General features: G+C 41.3%; 1 protein-coding gene across 6 annotated transcripts in view; it reads right to left on the bottom strand.

Annotated features, from left to right (window-relative positions):
* eml5 (EMAP like 5) overlaps positions 1 to 19794 on the bottom strand; it is a 223144-nt gene that overhangs the window by 44730 nt on the left and 158620 nt on the right. For 2 of the 6 annotated variants that reach the window (XM_068038837.1, XM_068038834.1), the window contains 4 exons: positions 10740 to 10818; positions 8775 to 8904; positions 5026 to 5124; positions 981 to 1001 (listed from right to left, as the gene is read on the bottom strand). In XM_068038837.1, coding sequence (XP_067894938.1) covers positions 981 to 1001; positions 5026 to 5124; positions 8775 to 8904; positions 10740 to 10818 — 329 coding nt within the window. Of the gene's footprint in view, positions 1 to 560; positions 582 to 980; positions 1002 to 5025; positions 5125 to 8774; positions 8905 to 10739; positions 10819 to 12838; positions 12848 to 19794 lie in introns of all 6 variants that reach the window. The other 4 variants (XM_068038838.1, XM_068038839.1, XM_068038835.1 and 1 more) reach the window with 4 other exon arrangements.

Here is a 19794-nt window from a genome sequence, read left to right as displayed (position 1 = left end):
CAATTGGTGTTCAATATGGAGAAGCACTGATTCATCTGCCGAGGGGGAGCAGTAGGTGGTAATCAGCAGGCAGTTTCCTTGCCCATGTTTGACCTGATGCCATGAGACTACATGGGGTCCAGAGTCAATTTTGAGGACTCCCAGGGCAACTCCCTCCTGACTGTATAGCACTGTGCTGCCACCTCTGGTGGGACTGTCCTGTCGGTGGGACAGGACATACCCAGGGATGATGATGGTGGTGTCAGGGACATTATCTGTCAGGTAGGTTTCCATGAGTATGACTATATCAGGCTGTTGCTTGACTAGTCTGTGGGACAGCTCTCCCAATTTTGACACAGGCCTCAAGATGTTAGTAAGGAGGACTTTGCAGGGTCGACAGGGCTGGGTTTGCCATTGTCATTTCCGGTGCTTAGGGCGATGCTGGGTGGTTTGTCTGGTTTCATTCCTTTTCTTACACTTTGTAGTGGTTTAATACAACTGAGTGGCTTGCTCAGCCTTTTCAGAGGGCATTTAAGAGTCAACCACATTGCTGTGGATCTGGAGTCAGATATAGGCCAGACCGGGTAAGGACTGCAGATTTCCTTCCCTAAGGACATTCATGAACCAGATGGGTTTTTACAACAATCGACAATGGTTTCATGGTTGCCATTAGACTAGCCTTTAATTCCCTTCATCAACCTTCTCTGTTACTTCACCAAAAAATTCAATTAGATTATTCAAGCATGATCTGTCTTTTCCAAATACATGCTGACCATCCTTAATTAACTCGAACCTCTCTGAATCGGTTAATATTTTTTCTGATTATGGTTTCTAAAACCTTAGCCACCACTGAACTGGTTTCTGATATATTAATGTTTTTTGTGCATACAGGCATAACCTGTTGCAGCTTGAGAACATTATTTTAATTGTAAAAGTGGTCGTTTGCACTCCATGATGTAGTTGGAGGGTAGGGTGTAGGCCAAATATTTTAGATTTCTTACCTGACATGTCAGCAGAGTCACCTTTAAATTATTTCACAGCCAAGGCCAGAAACAAAATACAATACAAAAACAAAACAAAAATAATAAAAAGCACAGTTAGAGTAAACATACACTAAGTACTGGTAAATATACAAAAGTATGCTTTTACTATAAGCTATATAATTGAAACAGTTTGTATTTAGTGTTGCTATTTCTGGATATCTATCAGTACTTAAAATTATAGATAAAAAAACAAGAATTAAAATGACACTAAAATGGCTGTAATAAACAGATGTCAACTTGCATGCCTGTGAATATGATTTTTCTTGAAGTTTCTAATGGGCATGACATAATATTCCTGTATTTCTTTATATTTTGATTGCAACAAAATGGTTTAATTTTTTCAAAATGAAGTTGCGTCACAGTGTCACAGTCTCAGAATAAAGGTCGGCCATTTGGGGCTGAGATGAGGAGAAATGTCTTCCCTCAAAGGGTTGTGATTCTTTGGAATTCTGTACCCCAGAGAGCTGTGGATGCTCAGTCGTTGAGTATTTTCAAGACAGAGGTTGACAGATTGTTGGGTACTAAGGGACTTAAGGTATTATAGGACTTGTGTGGGAAGGTGGAGTTGAGGTAGAAGATCAGCCATGATCCTTTTAAATGGCGTAGCAGGCTCAAAGGGCCAAATGGCCTACTCCACCTCTTATTTCTTATGTACTGCATCTAGGCCTATGGAGGTGTCTAGCAGAGGTGATTTTTCCTCTTGCCCTGCAGACAAACAATCAGAATAAACCCAAATTGTTGTTGTACACCTGTAAGGAATACTTTTATCTTAATTAATAATCTTATATTTGGCTGTGTTTTACAGTTGACAACCCAAAAAAGGGCAGTCCTAATTTTACTGCTACCAACTTTGTGTGATGTGACAATATCTGTAAAATGGCCAATTCTGTTCCTTTTATGATAATTCTCATTTCACATTTAGCAATTAACCAGCCAAATTACTTGTAAAATAGAGAATCATGTAGCTAATCCAACTGTGTAATGAGCAAGAGACGCATTTACAAAAGATTAATAAAATGATCAGAAAGCTTATTTAAATGGCCTGGGAGTAGAAGATCCTGCTGAAGCCCTTTTTGAAAACTGAGATGATATTTTTGGCCTGAAGAAGAGGACTACAAACATTGTTAGAAACAACACCTAACAGGACAGGTCAATTCTGCTTCTACTACTAGGAAAAGCTTTAATGAAACCAATTAAAATTTAAGGGATGTGATTCATTTGACTGCTTCCAAAATTCAAAAGATATTATTGTGGATGTAGCTCATCTTAACATTGTGATGAAGGAAATAACTTGCTATAAATTTTAAAGTGGATGGGGGATGATTTCTTCCATTTATTATTTGTAATGAAATCAAAAATGCATTCTTCATAAATTTGTTTAAAATTTTGGTACAAAATAACCCAGGTATGAATTCTTTTCTGTTTAGCAATTCTAGATGAATACCAAAAAAGTAAATCAGAGTAATGAACCAAACAGGTGTGAATTCAGCCTGTCTCAATATGGAGATGAAGGATATATATGGGTACAACGTTAAAAGTCTTGATATTTGTAACAGATGCTGAAAGCTATTTCATCATACACAGAAATGAAATAATGACAAGGTAGTGAATGACATTTCCAATAGGAATTTTTTAAAAAGTACATATATAGAAGCAAAACAAAAAGACAGCTTGGCTCAATTCTAGCACACTTGTCTCTAAACTAGAAATTCATGGGTTCAAACCTCACCCCAGGATTTCAGCACATAATTTACTTTGATACTTCAGTACAGTATTGATGCAGTGCTGCATTGTTGGAGGTGCTGTCTTTCGGATAAGATGTTAAACCAAGCACCTGTTCAGGTGGATGTAGAATATACCAGAATACTATTTGAAGAAGAGCAGCTGGGGTTCTTTTGGCCAACGTATATCCTTCAGTCAAAACCACTAAAAGAGATCTGATCCTTTCCTTGCCCTGTGTAAATTGGCTGCCACATAACAATACTTTACAAAGTCATACATTAGCTGTGAAGAACTTTGAGATATCCTGAGGATGTAAAAGGTGCTATATAAATGTAAGCTTGTTCCTTACATTACTGACACATATTAAGAAGGATGTAGCAAGGAAATGAGGCCTAATGAAAATATTAGACTCCACAAATTATGATAGCAAAGGAAAAAAAAATCTTGAAAATTACGTGGTTGAAATCTCTGTTAATGTACATTGCTGTTATGTTTGTGGAATAAAATGCATTCAACAGGAATAACACAGGTAATTTACATACCAGAAGGCAACCACCTTTTCTATTTTATTTATTTAGAGATACAGCACTGAAACAGGCCCTTCGGCCCACCGAGTCTGTGCCGACCAACAACCACCCATTTATACTAACCCTACAGTAATCCCATATTCCCTACCACCTACCTACACTAGGGACAATTCACAATGGCCAAATTACCTATCACCTGCAAGTCTTTGGCTGTGGGAGGAAACTGCAGCACCCGGCGAAAACCCACATGGTCACAGGGAGAACTTGCAAACTCTGCACAGGCAGTACCCAGAATCGAACCCAGGTCCCTGGAGCTGTGAGGCTGCGGTGCTAACCACTGCGCCACTGTGCCACCCTTTTTACAAGTTGTTAGTTTTAGTTATGCCACATGTCCAATGGTTTGACATATCTCATGAACAGCTTGTAGTATTTTTACTATTTGATTTTGGCTTGGTCTCCCCCGCCCCCTTCAACATAATCGGCGAGGACTTTCCTCCCAGTGGCATTGCTGCCAGAGAAGTGTCATGAGACAGGACTGCTAGCCCATGTGATTTTCTAGAGACAGATTAATCACCATATTGTGGACGATCCTCTGGCAACAACAACTTGTATTTTTATACTGCCTTTAAGGTATTAAAATGTCCCAAGATACTTCACAGGAGTGTTATCAAACAAAATTTGACACTGAGCCACACAAGGAGATATTAGAGCAGATGACCAAAGGCTTGTCAAAGAGGTAGGCTTAAGGAGCATTTTAAATGAGGAAAGGGAGGAAGAGAGGCGAAGGAGCTAACAGTGGGAATTCCTCTGCTTAGGGCTTTGGCAGCTGAAGGCATGACCGCCAATGGTGGATCGATTAAATCAGTGATGGGCAAGTGGTGAGAATTGGAAGAGCACAGATACCTCAGTGGGTTGTAGTGCTGGAGAAGATTACAGGGAGGAAGAGGGGGAGAGGAAAAGGGAAAGGGGGAGAGGGGAGGGAGGAGAAGGATAGGGAACAAGGAAAGGCAATATAGTGGGAAGAGAGGAGAGTTGGGGTTAAGGAGGAAAAGTGAGGAATGGGGAGTGGCGGAGGAGGAAAGGAAAGAGGAAGAGGAGGTGCCAAGGTGTGATTTTCTTTGCTGGGGTCGGGGGGGGGGGAAGGGAACGTGAGTTGGGGAGCATAGGAGCACATCAAAGTTAGATGTTAGATGTTTTGCTGCAACTTTGTGTCTGATTTTGAAGACACAGAGACATACTATTGTATGTTGCTGCAATGTTTATAGTTAATGCTATTTTAAATGTTTTATGCAGATCAAATTGTGAATTCATAGTTTTTTTTATCATGACAGTAATTTTTGTTTACATTTTATTTCCCCTGCCAGTAGCTACAGTAGAATGGATTTTTTTTTGTAGTGTAGAGCATTCTACATATTATACCTAGAATGTGTGCAAGGAAAGTCTATACATACAGACTAGTTCAGATGCTGTGGTATTTTCAAAAAACTTGTAAGGGATACTTTCACAAAAAAAATTAACAAAAAATGCTTGTATATTGTTTGACTAAATGTCGTCATAAAATTGTAATATTGTAAATTGATTTTTTGTACAAAATGTGGTATGTTCTGTGAAGCATTTTCTCTTCCGAAGGGAAATTATGTCTTTGATTCTGATTAACAAAATGAGAACAAAATCAGACATTTGTATCACATCGGGCAAAAACTGTAGGAACAGATCAGTAACTGATATATTCCCCCTGCCACTTTTGTACATACCAACTTGTCCTGTTGCTATTATCTTTTGAAATTTGGGATGCTGGTTAACAGTTAGGCACAGGATGTCATCTGTATGTTCAAGATAAAAAGACTGAAAACCTAAAGTAAATTGCAAATGAAAGGAGTAGGCATTAATGCACGTATTTCTGGAAATGTAAAAATAAAATCATTACAAACATAATAAAAACGTAGACATTCTTCCTTATTTTTCACTAGAAAAAAAATTAACTTAGGAACTGCCGTTGCACAATTTTGGTCAGGGTCACTCATTGTACGTATAGAAGACCTCCCAATTACTCCCTTGGTTTTTTTCCTTCTAGTCCTGAATATGCTGTCTGTACATAGCAGGAAAAAAAATCCTTCACCCTTATGCAGTTCTTTCATAACAGAATTAGTGTAGCTTTAAATAAGTTAGAAACAATTTTGCGACAACATTTTGACTTTTTTTTCAGGAAAATTTGCGTGAAGTTTTACATTTGCTGAGACATCAGTTCAACTTTCCTTGGCTTGATATTAGAGATCCAAGGGACTAGGGGGAGTGAGGAATTGAAGGAGATTAGTATTAGTAAGAAAGTTGTATTGGAGAAATTAGTGGGGCTGAAGGTTGACAAGTCCCCAGGACCTGATATTCTACATCCCATAGTGTTAAAATAGATAGCTATGGAGATAATGGACACATTAGTGATCATTCTTACAAAATTCTATAGATTCTGGAACGGTTCCTGCAGATTGGAAGGTAGCAAATATCACCCCACTATTTAAGAAGGGAGTGAGAGAGAGAACAGGGTATTACAAACCTGTTCGCCTTACATCAGTAGTAGGGGAAATGTTAGAATCTATTCTAAAGGATGTGATAAATGGACACTTGGATAATAATGATCTGATTGGGCATAGTCAACATGGATTTATGAATGGGAAATCATGTTTGACTAACCTGTTGGAGTTTTTTGAGGATGTCACTAACAGAATTAATAAAGGGGAATCATTGGACGTATTATACTTGGATTTTCAGAAGGCTTTTGATAAAGTCCCCCACAGGAGGTTAGTTAGATAAATTAAAGCACATGGGATTGGAGGTAATATACTGGCATGGATTAAGGATTGGTTAACAGGCAGAAAACAGAGAGTAGGAATAAACTGGTCATTCTCGCGTTGGCAGGCTGTGACTAGTGGGGTACCGCAAGGATGAGTACTTGGGCCCCAGCTGTTCACAATATATATTAATGATTTGGATGTGGGGACCAATTGTAGTATTTCCAAGTTCACAGATGACACAAAACTAGGTGGGAATGTGTGTTGTGAGGAAGATGCAAAGCGGCTTCAAGGGGATTTGGACAAACTTAGTGAGTGGGCAAGAACCAGGCAGATGGAATATAATGTGGAAAAATGTGAGGTTATGCATTTTGGTAGGAGGAATAGATGTGCAGAGTATTTCTTAAATGGTAAAAGATTAGAAAGTGTAGATGTACAAAGGAACCTGGGTGTTCTCGTTAATAAGTCACTGAAAGCTAACATGCAGGTACAGCAAGCAATTAGGAAAGCTAATGGTATGTTAGCCTTTATCACAAGAGGATTTGAGTACAGGAGTAGTGAAGTCTTGCTTCAATTGTATGGAACCTTGATTAGACCGTACCTGGAGTAATGTGTACAATTTTGGTCCTCTAATCTTAAGAAAGATATTATTGCCATAGAGGGAGAGCAACAAAGGTTCACCAGATTTATTCCCGGGATGGCGGGTCTGTGCTAGAAAGAGAGATTGGGGAAACTAGGCTTGTATTCTCTAGAGTTTCAAAGAATGGGAGGTGATCTCATTGAAACCTACAAAATACTTAAAGAATGTAGATGCAGGTAAGATGTTTCCTCTGGTTGGGCAGTCTAGAACCAGGGGACACAATTTCAAAATAAGGGGGAAGCCACTTAGGACAGAGATGAGGGAAATTTCTTTACTCAGAGGGTTGTGAATCTTTGGAATTCTCTTCCCTGGAGGGCTGTGGAAGCTCAGTCATTGAGTATGTTTAAAGTAGAGATTGACAGATTTCTAAATACCAATGACATAAAGGGATATGGGGTTAGTGTGGGAAAAAGGCATTGAAGTGGATGATCAGCCATGATCGTACTGAATGGCGGAGCAGGCTCGATGGGGTGAATGGCCTACTCCTGCTCCTATATTCCTATGGTATTGAACTTGCTGGGAGTCCACCTGCCTTTGATAATTCACCATATGACAAGACACATCCTTCACCTCCAGCTCATACTGATGTTAAAATTTTATCTGCTCATCAAGGATTCCCTGTGAACAATAACCATGAAATCCAACTACACTACTTTTTTGATGTTGCAACATTTTCACACATTTAAAGCTACACCATAGTTACTAAGAGGGCTCCATGCACTAATTCTGATGACTCTTGCAAAAAAAAAAGGCACCAACCAAATCTCCCACCTAACAGTCGTCTAATTTTGGTTTATTGTGTGCTGCCTATTCATTTAAGTGCATGGGCCCTTTACATTTTTTTGTGCAGCCGCACATGCATGGTAACTTAAAGGGACTGGCTTGTGCTCAGTGTGTGTTGCTGCACAGCTGCGCAGCTTAGAGGAAACATTGCTCCCACCGCCCCATCCCCAGTCAGAATTTCTCAAGAACTTCTTCAGCATTATGGTCCTACTGTTCCAGCAATCACATTGGGATTGCAGCTGCTGGCAACTTTTACAGCTCGTCCTGACGAATATTTAGGGCTTGGGGAAACATGCTTCATTTATATAATAAATATGGTTGCCTTGGTTTCTATGCCCATCTAGGGCATCCAGCTTGCACTCTTTGGAACCTCCTTGGAAAGTGCCTCAGCACTGCAAGACTAGATTATTAACTTCAAATTTTCCCCATCCACAGGATGGAAGTCAGGGATTCACAGGTGTAAGTATCCAGTGTTAGTAAGGGACACCGAAGGAAATATGTTGAACGATGCCCACCCATTATAGCAGGCACATTGGTGTCAACGTGTTTTGCCCAGTCTGAGCGGTACTGTGCTACAGTGTGAATTGTGTGCCTCAAAGCCTCCAGCCAGACCTTGTCCATAAAAGTCTCAGGGAATTTTTACAATGCACCAGGTACTGGGTGTGAAATTAACAAAGCTTGAATAAAGATCTACATAAACTCCTTACAGCTTTTCCTGCAATATCAGACAATTGAGAGAAAGAGATAAGAAAAAGTGTCTCAAGGGGTTGACTTCAATCGTTTATTAAAAGTTCAATAGTTAATGACAGGTAAGTACACTTGAACAAGGTGCAAACAGCTGCTGAACTGCCTGAAAGTGCTGGCATGCTTTATACAGTTTAAATGGTGACTTTGTAATTGACATCTATGGTAATGACATTTGCCTGATATGGAAGGCTGTCTGGGATAAAACGGGGACAATGTAGGTGGTAGGACTGTAGTATCAGCATTTAAAATCACACAGTAATCTGTCTGCTCTACCACTGCCTTCCCTGGTCCCAAGAATGTTTGTGGCCATAGTTAAAGAACTAATAATGTTGTATTTTAATGGGGTTTTGCAAACAGTGCAGGGAAATATCTGACTAAAATGGCAACACTATGATATATAGTCCTTAAAAAGACAGTGATCCTAAATTACAACATCCACCTGGCTGCATCATATTTGCATGCAAAGGTTCCATATTTTTCAAATAAATCAACATTTTCTATTTAAAAAAGGAACTGCAAATATTTAGTATAAAAATTAATGTTCTACCTGTGGCAATATTGTGGACAATTCCAATTGATGCTGTGTGATAAATGATATCAGCACCATCATTTAAATAATGTACATTGTTTCGGCAGTCATTACCACGATATCCAAATGCCAACGCCAGAGTGAAGTCCTACCAAATAGAAGGAAAATAAATTACCAGAAAATTCTTCTTGGATATATGAAGGAGAACATTTCAGAGAGCATAATGCATATCTTAGTGTCTGATCAACACTTTTTCCTGGAAAGCCAAGCATAAAATAGGTATTCAGACTAGAACACTAGTCAGAATGGTTCGTATTGATACAAATTAGGGCTACACACAATATCCAGACTTTCTACCACCATTTGCTTGCTTTTGTAGCACTAACTGGGTGAATGGGAATGGCCCAAACCATTTCTACTGTCATTTCCAATGTCCAGCAGAAGTTCACACCCATATTTGGTGGTCACATGCAAACGAGATGTCCACAATTTCTACTCTGTGCTCTTTCAAAATTGTGTTGGTATAAAACTAGATGCCCAGGGTTGCTAGATGTTATCTTGAAGGTGGCAATGATTTTAAAACTTATACATTTATAGGTACCATGAAAAACCCTTCCTTTTGCCTTTTTTTTGCTGTTAACGGGTTGAATAATAATGTCAAGTTTATGCATCGTGTATTGTATCCCCTTGAGTTTTGAAGGTGATGTGGAGGAGTGGGGAAAGTGGGGCGTGGGGCTGGGGGCGGTAATCTAATAGGTTTAAAATTATACAATCGGGTAGATACAAAGAATCCATTTCATCTGGTGGTGAATCCAAAACAAGAGGGTATGATCTTAAAATTAGAGCTATGCCATTTAGGACTGAAATCAGGAAATGTCTTTTCACACAAAGGGTAGTGGAAATCTGGAATTTGCTCCCTTGCATCTCCTAGCAAGCTTATTAGAGTTTTTTCCCTAGTGGTAAGTTACCATGCTTGGGCCAGTCATTTTTTTTTAATATTCGTTTTCATGGGTGTAAGCATCACTAGCAAGGCCAGCATTTGTTGCCCATCCCTAATTACCCTTGAGAAGGTGGTGGTGAGCTACCTTCTTGAACTGCTGCAGTCCATCTGGTGCGGGTACACCCACAGTGCTGTTAGGGAGAGAGTTCCAGGATTTTGATCCAGCGACAGTGAAGGAACGACGATATATTTCCAAGTCAGGATGGCGTGTGGCTTGAAAGAGAACTTGCAGATGGTGGTGTTCCCATGCGTCTGCTGCCCTTGTCCTTCTAGGTGCAAGAGGTACTCACTGCCTTAGTCCCTCCTGCATTGTTGCTTACCTTGGAGGTGCACATTGTTCCATACAAGAAGCTTCCCTCCTCTGCCCTACCTCATGCAGAAGCACATTTTTACCTTGTTTTGCAGAATGTTGGGGTTCTCTGACCTTCCTCAGATCACACAGGTATTCTTTAATTGCAAACAATATAACATCCTGACGGAAGAATTTTGTCTGTGGTCTCCTTTGTAAGTTGCTGCAGGCTTTTAATTCCTGCAGCAGCACCCTAGTGCCCCTCCCTCCCTGCAATCACCCCTCTTCTTTGGCCTCCTTGTCTCGAGAGACAATGGGTAAGTGCCTAGAGGTGGTCAGTGATTTGTGAAGCAGCGCCTGGAGTGACTATAAAGGCCAATTCTAGAGTGACAGACTCTTACACAGGCGCTGCAGATAAAATTGGTTGTCGGGGCTGTTACACAGTTGGCTCTCTCCTTGCGCTTCTGTCTTTTTTCCTGCCAACAGCTAAGTCTCTTCGACTCGCCACTCTTTAGCCCCGCCTCATCCCTATCACCCCTACCTCACTACCAAGTGGCTTGTTCCATTCAACCATGTTCATAACAATGAGGTCACAAAACATGCTTCTTCAAAGTTCTCCTCAGGATTTAACTGAAGTGGGAAATCTAGGTTAAGCATGCATAATTCGTTTTAAAATCAATCTTCAATCATGTACCTCAATGGGTTTCTTTTTCTTCCCAACATTATTTGTTTGTAGTTTCTCAGGCTGAGGCAGTGCCCTACTAACAGGTGGTCTGAAACAAAGAACTGTGAATAAGAAAAGCCCGTCTGTCACCCATTCCATTAAAAGACTTATTTGTACACCAACAAATCAAAGCACTTACACTCTTTCCTCAGCTACAGATGCTTCAAGACATGACAATATCTATTGCAACAAAACATGTTTGCAATGAAATTGTGTAAACATATTTTTGTGATGTGCATATTTAAATATATCTACTTTTAGTAAGGTATTTCTAGATCCACAAAAGAAGTAATCTTACTCAGGGAATTGCAGTCATCTAATAGCAGAAACAATAAAAACTTATCTACAGAACTTCCTCCTCAAACGCTATATGTGCTACATGGAGAAATTAAGTTCAAGATAAAAAGGCCAAAGAAAAACCAAGAGTCTTTTTTAAAAATAAAATTGGAACGTATTGCCTTTTCCTGCTCCAAAGTGAATGTTTAGCATTCGATTTCTCAGACACAAGACTTTCTAATTTGGATCTATACAAAAGAACTCTATAGATGATTTATGATTCATTTGTAGAGTACGTGGAGTTGAACAAAAGGAGTGAAAATAACATTCTATAAAATCTAGAATTAGTCCTGCAAGGTGATAAATTTTGAGTGGCATTTGAGTTTAGTTCTGACGTACTGCAAAACCAAATAATTTGATCTGTGGTACAGCAAAGTCTGTTTATTGGTTAAGATCATCATTTTCATCATAGAATCAGTACAAAAAACTAAACTGTTACATTATTTTTTCAGTTTGAGTGCATTACAAAAATGTATGTAAGGGAATCAAAATAAAGATACACACCCATTACCATCCCTAGAACTACAGTGTAGACATATTCAGCCAGATGAACTCTTTCAACCTTCTTAAAGTGTTGCAATGTAAATCTATCTGCACATTTTTGACATTTTAGTTTAGTTAAAAATTGTGCCGTGTAGATGTCACTACAGGCAATGTCTTGCTTATGTGCTGTTAATTAACTTTTCCAAACTCTCTTAAAAGATATGCTGCCAGGTTCTTTGAAAAAAATGTTTGCTCTCTTAGCCCAAGCATTCGATCTTATGACTGATGTGGAAAATGGCATGAAAAAACTCAGTTACTTAGAAGATAGTAGCATCTGAATGTACAACACTTTCCTTGAAGGTACATTGTGTGATTTCTCCCACTGGATGACTGAGTGAAGCCTCTTGTACACAAAGAATGCTAAAGGTCTACTGTGCCAATTATCAATTAAACCATTGTACAACACTTTTGCTGGAGTTTACAGAACAGAATTGCATATTTCTGGTGCTAAAACAAGATAATGTCAAAAAAGTAATTATCCTGAATTTGGGTTTGATGTTGATCTACACAAAATGCTATAAATAGACATTGTAACTGCTTTCAGAAACATTTAACAGCATGAGATTTTATGAAGCTGAGTGTTGATGTTTTCAGCAAAAATGTCAGAGGTGGGCAAATTGTATAAAAACATCTGTACTCAAATTGAAGATTTAAAAGTACATAAGCAACAAATTTTACACAAGGCTTGGAGTTAAATTTCAAGGTCTTATAAAATAAAAATATTTTTTAAAATGTTCAAACAATAACATTTTACTTAATATTTTACTTAACTAATAATTTTACTTACAATGTTAGAATCCTGTGCTAGACTATTACATTAAATTCTGAGCATCAGGCATACTTAATTTACTCCCAAATTATTTTGGTCTAGACTTGGATTTATGATTTAACTAATATGACTTGGGTTTTCATTGAACTGATGTGATTTGGAATGGGAGGTTGCAAGTTTATATTAGTGCAAATGCAGTCATAGGATTCATATCACAAATTAATTGTGAAACACAGTCATTTATATTAGGTCGGTTTGAATTATATAAAAATAGTAATACTTTTACTTTGTTCTCCCATTACGTTATGGCAGAATGCATTTATACTCATCATTTATATACATTCACGTGTGGCATTTGAGAGTGGATCTTCATAAATACACAATGCACAAAACCTAATAAATATATGGAAAATAGAATTACCTTGACCCCCTTGACAGCAGCAATCAAGACAAAAGCAATAGTTATTTTATGCTTTCTAATAACATTGGATGCATTCTTATTGTCAGAAAACATGGAGATAATGTATTGTATTTGTTAATATGGAAAAGAAAGTTGTAAACTCTGCATTTTCCAATTATATGGTAAATATATTAATCACATAGTAGACAAGTATCGTGTACGTGTCATACTTATCATAACCAATTAGGTATTTAGCTCATTAACAGCAGATTTTCTTATATGATTTGCATTTATATAGTGCCTTTAATGTAGAAAAACATGCCAAGTCTTTTGGAGGGGAAGAGAACAGACAGCAACCATCTGTAAGAGACTTAGGGCTGGATTTTATGCACCCATTGGGAGTGGCGGCAAGCGAAACAAAATGGCAGCCCGCACGTGCTGCCACGATCTTCCTCACGGCGGCCCACAATAATATGCTGGTCGGGCCACCCTCTCTCCCCAGTCACATGGAGGAGGCAGGCTCTCCGTCGCCGGCAATGGTATCAGCTGTGCGCAGGTGCTGGCGCCATTTTTAAAGCCCTGCCAGCTAATTAAAATTTTATAGTTATACCCCTCCCCACTGTACTGATTAAAAGATCTTCCACCCCTTTCCCACCCCCCCCCCCCCAATAACCATAAAATTCATTATTTGCGCTCTCCCCACCAAAGCACTTACCTTCCACACTTGACCTTCCACACCCCCCCACCAAACTGAAAACGTTCACAGGTCACCACTTCCCACCATCCCTCACACTAATGCTGTAAATTTGACCCCGTTCCCTCCCCACCCCGCACTAAAAATCCTAAGTTCTCCCCTTCCCCACCACTCCGGCGCCTGCTTTCTCCAGATGGGCAAGTGAAGGCGCATGAGTGCTGGGAGCCGCTCAGATCATCACAGTTGACAGTAAGATTGGAGACAATTTTATTTAAATGTATGTATTCTGCTATTTTAAATATATTTTAATCCGAGTCCCATCGCTCAGCAGCGGTGGGGCTGCCACGGAGCCTTGCTGCCACTGGGAAGATCGGGCCCGGCCCTCCCGGCATCATGGTCCATGGCGGGTCGCTGCAGGGATGATCTTCCAGCATCACCCCCATCCCCCCACCGATCGGGAGCTTTGTAAAATCCCAGCCTTAGAGTTTGACTGAAGGTGGAGAGGGTGCCAGAGGGGTTTAGGTGAGGAATTTCAGAGATGGCTGGAAGTTCTACCAAGAATTGAATGGGGAGAGAAAAGAACACAGAGGGCCTGAGTTAGAGGCAACTAGTGGATGGTTTCCGTCTTTGAAATAAAAAAAAATGAGTGCCTTGCATTTGATTTTAAAGGCAAGGGTGAAACAAGAGTATTTGAGGAGGCTATCAGTCTTGGAGAAAATGGAATTATGCATTGCCATCACCCTCCATATATCACATTAATATTGCAGAACCACTTTCAATGAAATGTAACCTGATACCAATTGTGTGAAATTTGTTCTGATTAAATCACAGGAACAGATTTGTCAACACCAGAAAAATTGCTCTTGCAAGATTTGTGCTTATGTCATTACTCAACAGTCATGAAATTAACTTTAAAGTAACTGTATGCATAATAATTACAAAGTCACATTTATAATCACCATGGTGGAAAAAAAGAGCTGCTGATTTGGGTAAAAATCTGTATAGACTATAAATGTGAATATTATGCTGCTGGTCTGGGCCAGTGGGCTGAGAATTAACTCACAACCAGAATAAAATGGTAATAATGGCTGTAGTTTTGCTTTTAGAGGCAAACAATGAACCATCTTGTCAGGGGTGTTTGGTACCAGAGAAATTAAAAACAGTTGCAGTATTAGGTGGCAGCTATACACAAATCGCAATCAAATAATGAAGACCACAGCAAATGCAAGTAACTTAACTTTGTTGCTCACCTATGCATGCTACCTTGAGATACAGATTAGGTCTGCATCATAGAAGTGTCAAAAAAAAAGAGACAGGCTACCTATGGCAAAGCTTGACTTAAGGATCAGTGTGCCAATAAGTGCATCTTCTTTGAAAGCAGTCAGAAAATAGGCTGAATTTTACAAACTCCCCGACGTCAGGGGTCGTGGCACGGTGTGGGGTGCGGTGGGGGCGAAAAATGCCTCCGAGAGAGGCCCACCACGGACCTCGATGCTGGGAAGGCCCAGCCTGATATTGCCAGCGGCGGAGAAGCCTCATGGCGGCCCTCCCTCCGCCACTTGGTGACAGGAGCCCAATTTAAATATTTAAATTCATTAAAATAAACAAATTAATTACTGTTACGCCCCCGCCATCTGTCCCAGAGTGATCTTCATGCCGGTCGCTGGCACTCCCATGCCTTCAGATCCCCGTCGGGCGAACTGAGGGGGAACACTGGTGGGGAGGAGGTAGCAGGTAAGTTTCTCATTGCAGGGGGTGGGGTCAGCAGGTTCAAAGTAATATTATTGGTGTAGGGAATGGTGGGAGGGGTTATAGTGGAAAGTTTATGCACTTTGGGGTGGGGGGGAAGGTAAGCTGGACAAAGTAAGTGTTTTTTTTGGGGGGGGGAAGAGGCAAGTAATTAATTCTATGGTAATTGGGGGGTGGGAGAGGGACAAAATAAATTTATTCAATTTTTTTTACATCAATGTACTTTTAAATATTTAAATGGAATGGTCGGGCTGGAAGCCCTTTAGAAATGACATCAGCGCCTGCATACAGGCACAGCCCACCCCCTCCATGTCATCGGGTGGGGGTGGGGGGGCGATCCGCACCGTCTATTTAAATCAGCCACCATGCTGAATCTCGCAGAAGCTCTGCGACGTGCAGCCCACACGGACGGGCCGCCATTGTTTTCACCCGCTGCCAATTCCGGCAGTGAGAGTATAAATTTCAGCCCAGTGTTTCTGTTTTCCCAATTTTCTCCAAAAAGCACTGACACTTCCGACAGTATGATCCAAGTAGGTCTAGACAGCAAATGTTACAGTCTGTTTGACCATGGAAGAAATCAGAGCTTAGTTCAATCTTATTTTCCACTGATATCCACCAACATTCACTTTTCAGCAAGTAATAACTGATAGCAATCAAGTGTGGGCATACATAGCCATGGGCATATAGTCAACTGTAACAACCTAACCATTTCGCATCAACTTTCAGACCAGCCATCAACCATGAGACTCTCTATTCTGAATGCCTTTGTAAGACACTGGATGACATTTTTACCTTTTAGGCCATTGGGAGAGCTCAATTTAATTAATGTGTATGGATTGCTTCCCATGGCCACCTGCCCCCCAAACCACCATGGGAGGAGAGGAAAAGTTAAAATGACCTCCAAGGGGTCAAATGCACTCCCTTTATGTTGCAAATGTCAATGTTTTTCAATGGCTGTTATGCTAACGGAGGAGGTAAGCATAGTGGGATGTGAATGAAACTTAACTCTGTTTAATGTCGACCCATTTATAACAGTACATATTCCTTAATTTATCTAGCAATGCACTGGCTATTTATGGCATTGTTGCCAGCATCAAAAATGACAGATGTAAAGCACTTTAAGACAGGCTTATAGTAATAACTGTGTACAGTTACTGCTGAGAAGATCCCATCTCATTTTCAGCTCCAAAACATTCCAGCTTAGAGTCAATAGTAAGTTCAACTGTCTAATCAGAGGTAAATTGACATTATTTACATTTGTTCTTCTGTAACAAAAATTAACTACTTATCCTGTGCAAATGTTTTGACTTATTGCACTGTTGGCAGTAAGAGATGGAAAATAGACAAATTGCATTTTAGTGAAATATTGCTTTATTGTATTAGTTAGATTTCAAGGAAGGAACCTTATGCATTATTTACACAAATACATCCTATTCACGATAATTCAGTATTGTTTCATACTAAACGATTGAATTATTTCTTATTTTATATTCTTCTTCTTTCTTTTGGGCCTCCTTATCTCGAGAGACAATGGATACGCGCCTGGAGGTGGTCAGTGGTTTGTGAAGCAGCGCCTGGAGTGGCTATAAAGGCCAATTCTGGAGTGACAGGCTCTTCCACAGGTGCTGCAGAGAAATTTGTTTGTCGGGGCTGTTGCACAGTTGGCTCTCCCCTTGCGCCTCTGTCTTTTTTCCTGCCAACTACTAAGTCTCTTCGACTCGCCACAATTTAGCCCTGTCTTTATGGCTGCCCGCCAGCTCTGGCGAATGCTGGCAACTATATTAGCAACACAGAATATAGAGGAATACATTTTTTTTTATTTGTTCAAGGGATGTGGGCATCACTGGCTAGGCCAGCATTTATTGCCCATTGCTAATTACCCTTGAGAAGGTGGTAGTGAGCTGCCTTCTTGAACCGCTGCAGTCCCTGTGGGGTAGGTACAACCACAGTGCTGTAAGGAAGGGAGTCCCAGGATTTTGACCCAGCAACAGTGAAGGAACGGCAATATAGATCCAAGTCAGGATAGTGTGTGGCTTGGAGGGGAACTTACAGTTGGTGGTGTTCTCATGCATCTGCTGGCCTTCTCCTTCTCGGTGGTCATAGTCATAGTCATAGAGAGGTTGTGGGTTTATAACAGTGCATATTCCTTAATTTATCTAGCAATGCACTGGTACAATAGATGGTACACACTGCTGCCACTGTGCATCGGTGGTGGAGGGAGTGAAAGTTAGTAGCTGGGGTGCCAATCAAGTGGGCTGCTTTGTCCTGGCTGGTGTCGAGCTTCTTGAGTGTTGTTGGAGCTGCACCCATCCAGGCAAGTAGAGAATATTCCACCACACTCCTGACTTGTGCCTTGTAGATGGTGGACAGGCGTTGTGGAGTCAGGAGGTGAGTTACCCGCCACAGGATTCCTAGCCTCTAACCTGCTCTTGTAGCCACGGTATTTATACGGCAACTCCGGTTCAGTTTCTAGTCAATGGCAACTCCCAGGATGTTGATAGTGATTCAGAGATCGTAATGCCATTGAATGTCAAGGAGAGATGGTTAGATTCCCTCTTGTTGGAGATGGGCATTGCCTAGCACTTGTGTGGCACGTGTTACTTGCCAATTATCAGATCAGGCCTGGATATTGTCCAGGTCTTGCTGCATTTCTACAGAGACTGCTTCAGTATCTGAGGAGTCGTGAACGATGCTGAACATTGTGCAATCATCAGCGAACAACCCCAATTCTGACCTTATGATTGAAGGAAGGTCATTGATGAAGCAGCTGAAGATGGTTGGGCCTAGGACACTACCCTGAGAAACTCCGGCAGTGATGTCCTGGAGCTGAGATGATTGACCTCCAACAACCACAGCCATCTTCCTTTGTGCTAGGTATGACTCCAACCAGCGGAGCATTTTCCTCCTGATTTCCAGTGACTCCAGTTTTGCTAGGGCTCTTTTGTCCATGTTTGAACCAAGGCTGTAATGAGGTCAGGAGCTGAATGACCCTGGCGGAACCCAAACCAAGCGTTACTGAGCAGGTTATTGCTAAGCAAGTGCAATTTGATAGCACTGTTGACGACACCTTCCATCACTTTACTGATGATCGAGAGTAGGCTGATGGGGCGGCAATTGCCCGGATTGGATTTGTCCTGCTTTTTGTGTATAGGACATACCAGGGCAATTTTCCACATTGCAGGATAGATGCCAGTGTTGTAACTGTACTGGAACAGCATGGCTAGGGGCGCGGCAAGTTCTGGAGCACAGGTCTTCAGTACTATTTCTGGAATGTTGTCAGGGCCCATAGCCTTTGCAGTATCTAGTGCCTCCAGTTGTTTCTTGATATCATGTGGAGTGAATCGAATTGGCTGAAGACTGGCATTTGTGATGCTGGGGACTTCAGCAGGAGGTGAGATGGATCATCAACTCGGCACTTCTGGCTGAAGATTGTTGCAAATGCTTTAGCCTTATCTTTTGCACTGATGCTGGGCTCCCCCATCATTGAGGATGGGGATATTTGTGGAGCCACCTCCTCCAGTTAGTTGTTTAATTGTCCATCACCATTCACAACTGGATGTGACAGGACTGCAGAGCTTAGATCTGATCCGTTGGTCAGCCTTGTCTATTGCATGCTGCTTACGCTATTTGGCATGCAAGTAGTCCTGGGTTGTAGTCTCACCAGGTTGACACCTCATTTTGAGGTATACCTGGTGCTGCTCCTGGCCCTCCTGCACTCTTTTTTGAACTAGGGTTGATCCCCCAGCTTGATAGTAATGGTCGTGGGGATATGCCGGGCCACAAGGTTACAGATTGTGGTTGAGTAAAATTCTGCTGCTGCTGATGGCCCACAGCGCCTCATGGATGCCCAGTTTTGCATTGCTAAATCTATTCGAAATCTATCCCATTTAGCATGGTGGTAGCGCCACACAACACGATGGTGGATATCTTCAATGTGAAGACAGGACTTTGTCTCCACAAGGACTATGCAGTGGTCACTCCTACCAATACTGTCATGGACAGCTGCATCTGCGGCAGGAAGATTGGTGAGGACGAGGTCAAGTATGTTTTTCCCTCTTGTTGGCTCCCTCAACACCTGCCGCAGACCCAGTCTAGCAGCTATGTCCTTTAGGACTCAGCCAGCTCGGTCAGTAGTGGTGCTACAGAGCCATTCCTGGTGATGGACATTAAAGTCCTCCACCCAGAGTACATTCGCCACCTTTGCCACCCTCAGTGCTTCCTCCAAGTGGTGTTCAACATGGAGGAGTACTGCTTCATCAGCTGAGGGAGGGCAGTAGGTGGTAATCAGCAAGAGGTTTGCTTGCCCATCTTTGACCTGATGCCATGAGACTTCATGGGGTCCAGAGTCAATGTTGAGGGCTCCCAGGGCAACTCCCTCCTGACTGTTTTCTACTGTGCCACCACCTCTGGTAGGTCTGCCCTGTTGCTGGGACAGGACATACCCAGGGATGGTGATTGTGATGTCTGGGACATTGTCTGTAAGGTATGATTCGGTGAGTCTGATTATGTCAGGCTGTTGTTTGACTCGTCTGTG

This window comes from Heterodontus francisci, chromosome 9, assembly GCF_036365525.1.
Source record: "Heterodontus francisci isolate sHetFra1 chromosome 9, sHetFra1.hap1, whole genome shotgun sequence".
NCBI classification, from domain to species: Eukaryota; Metazoa; Chordata; class Chondrichthyes; order Heterodontiformes; family Heterodontidae; genus Heterodontus; species Heterodontus francisci.
The sequence above is the reverse complement of the archived record's forward strand: the minus strand, read 5'-3'. Positions and strand labels throughout refer to the sequence as shown.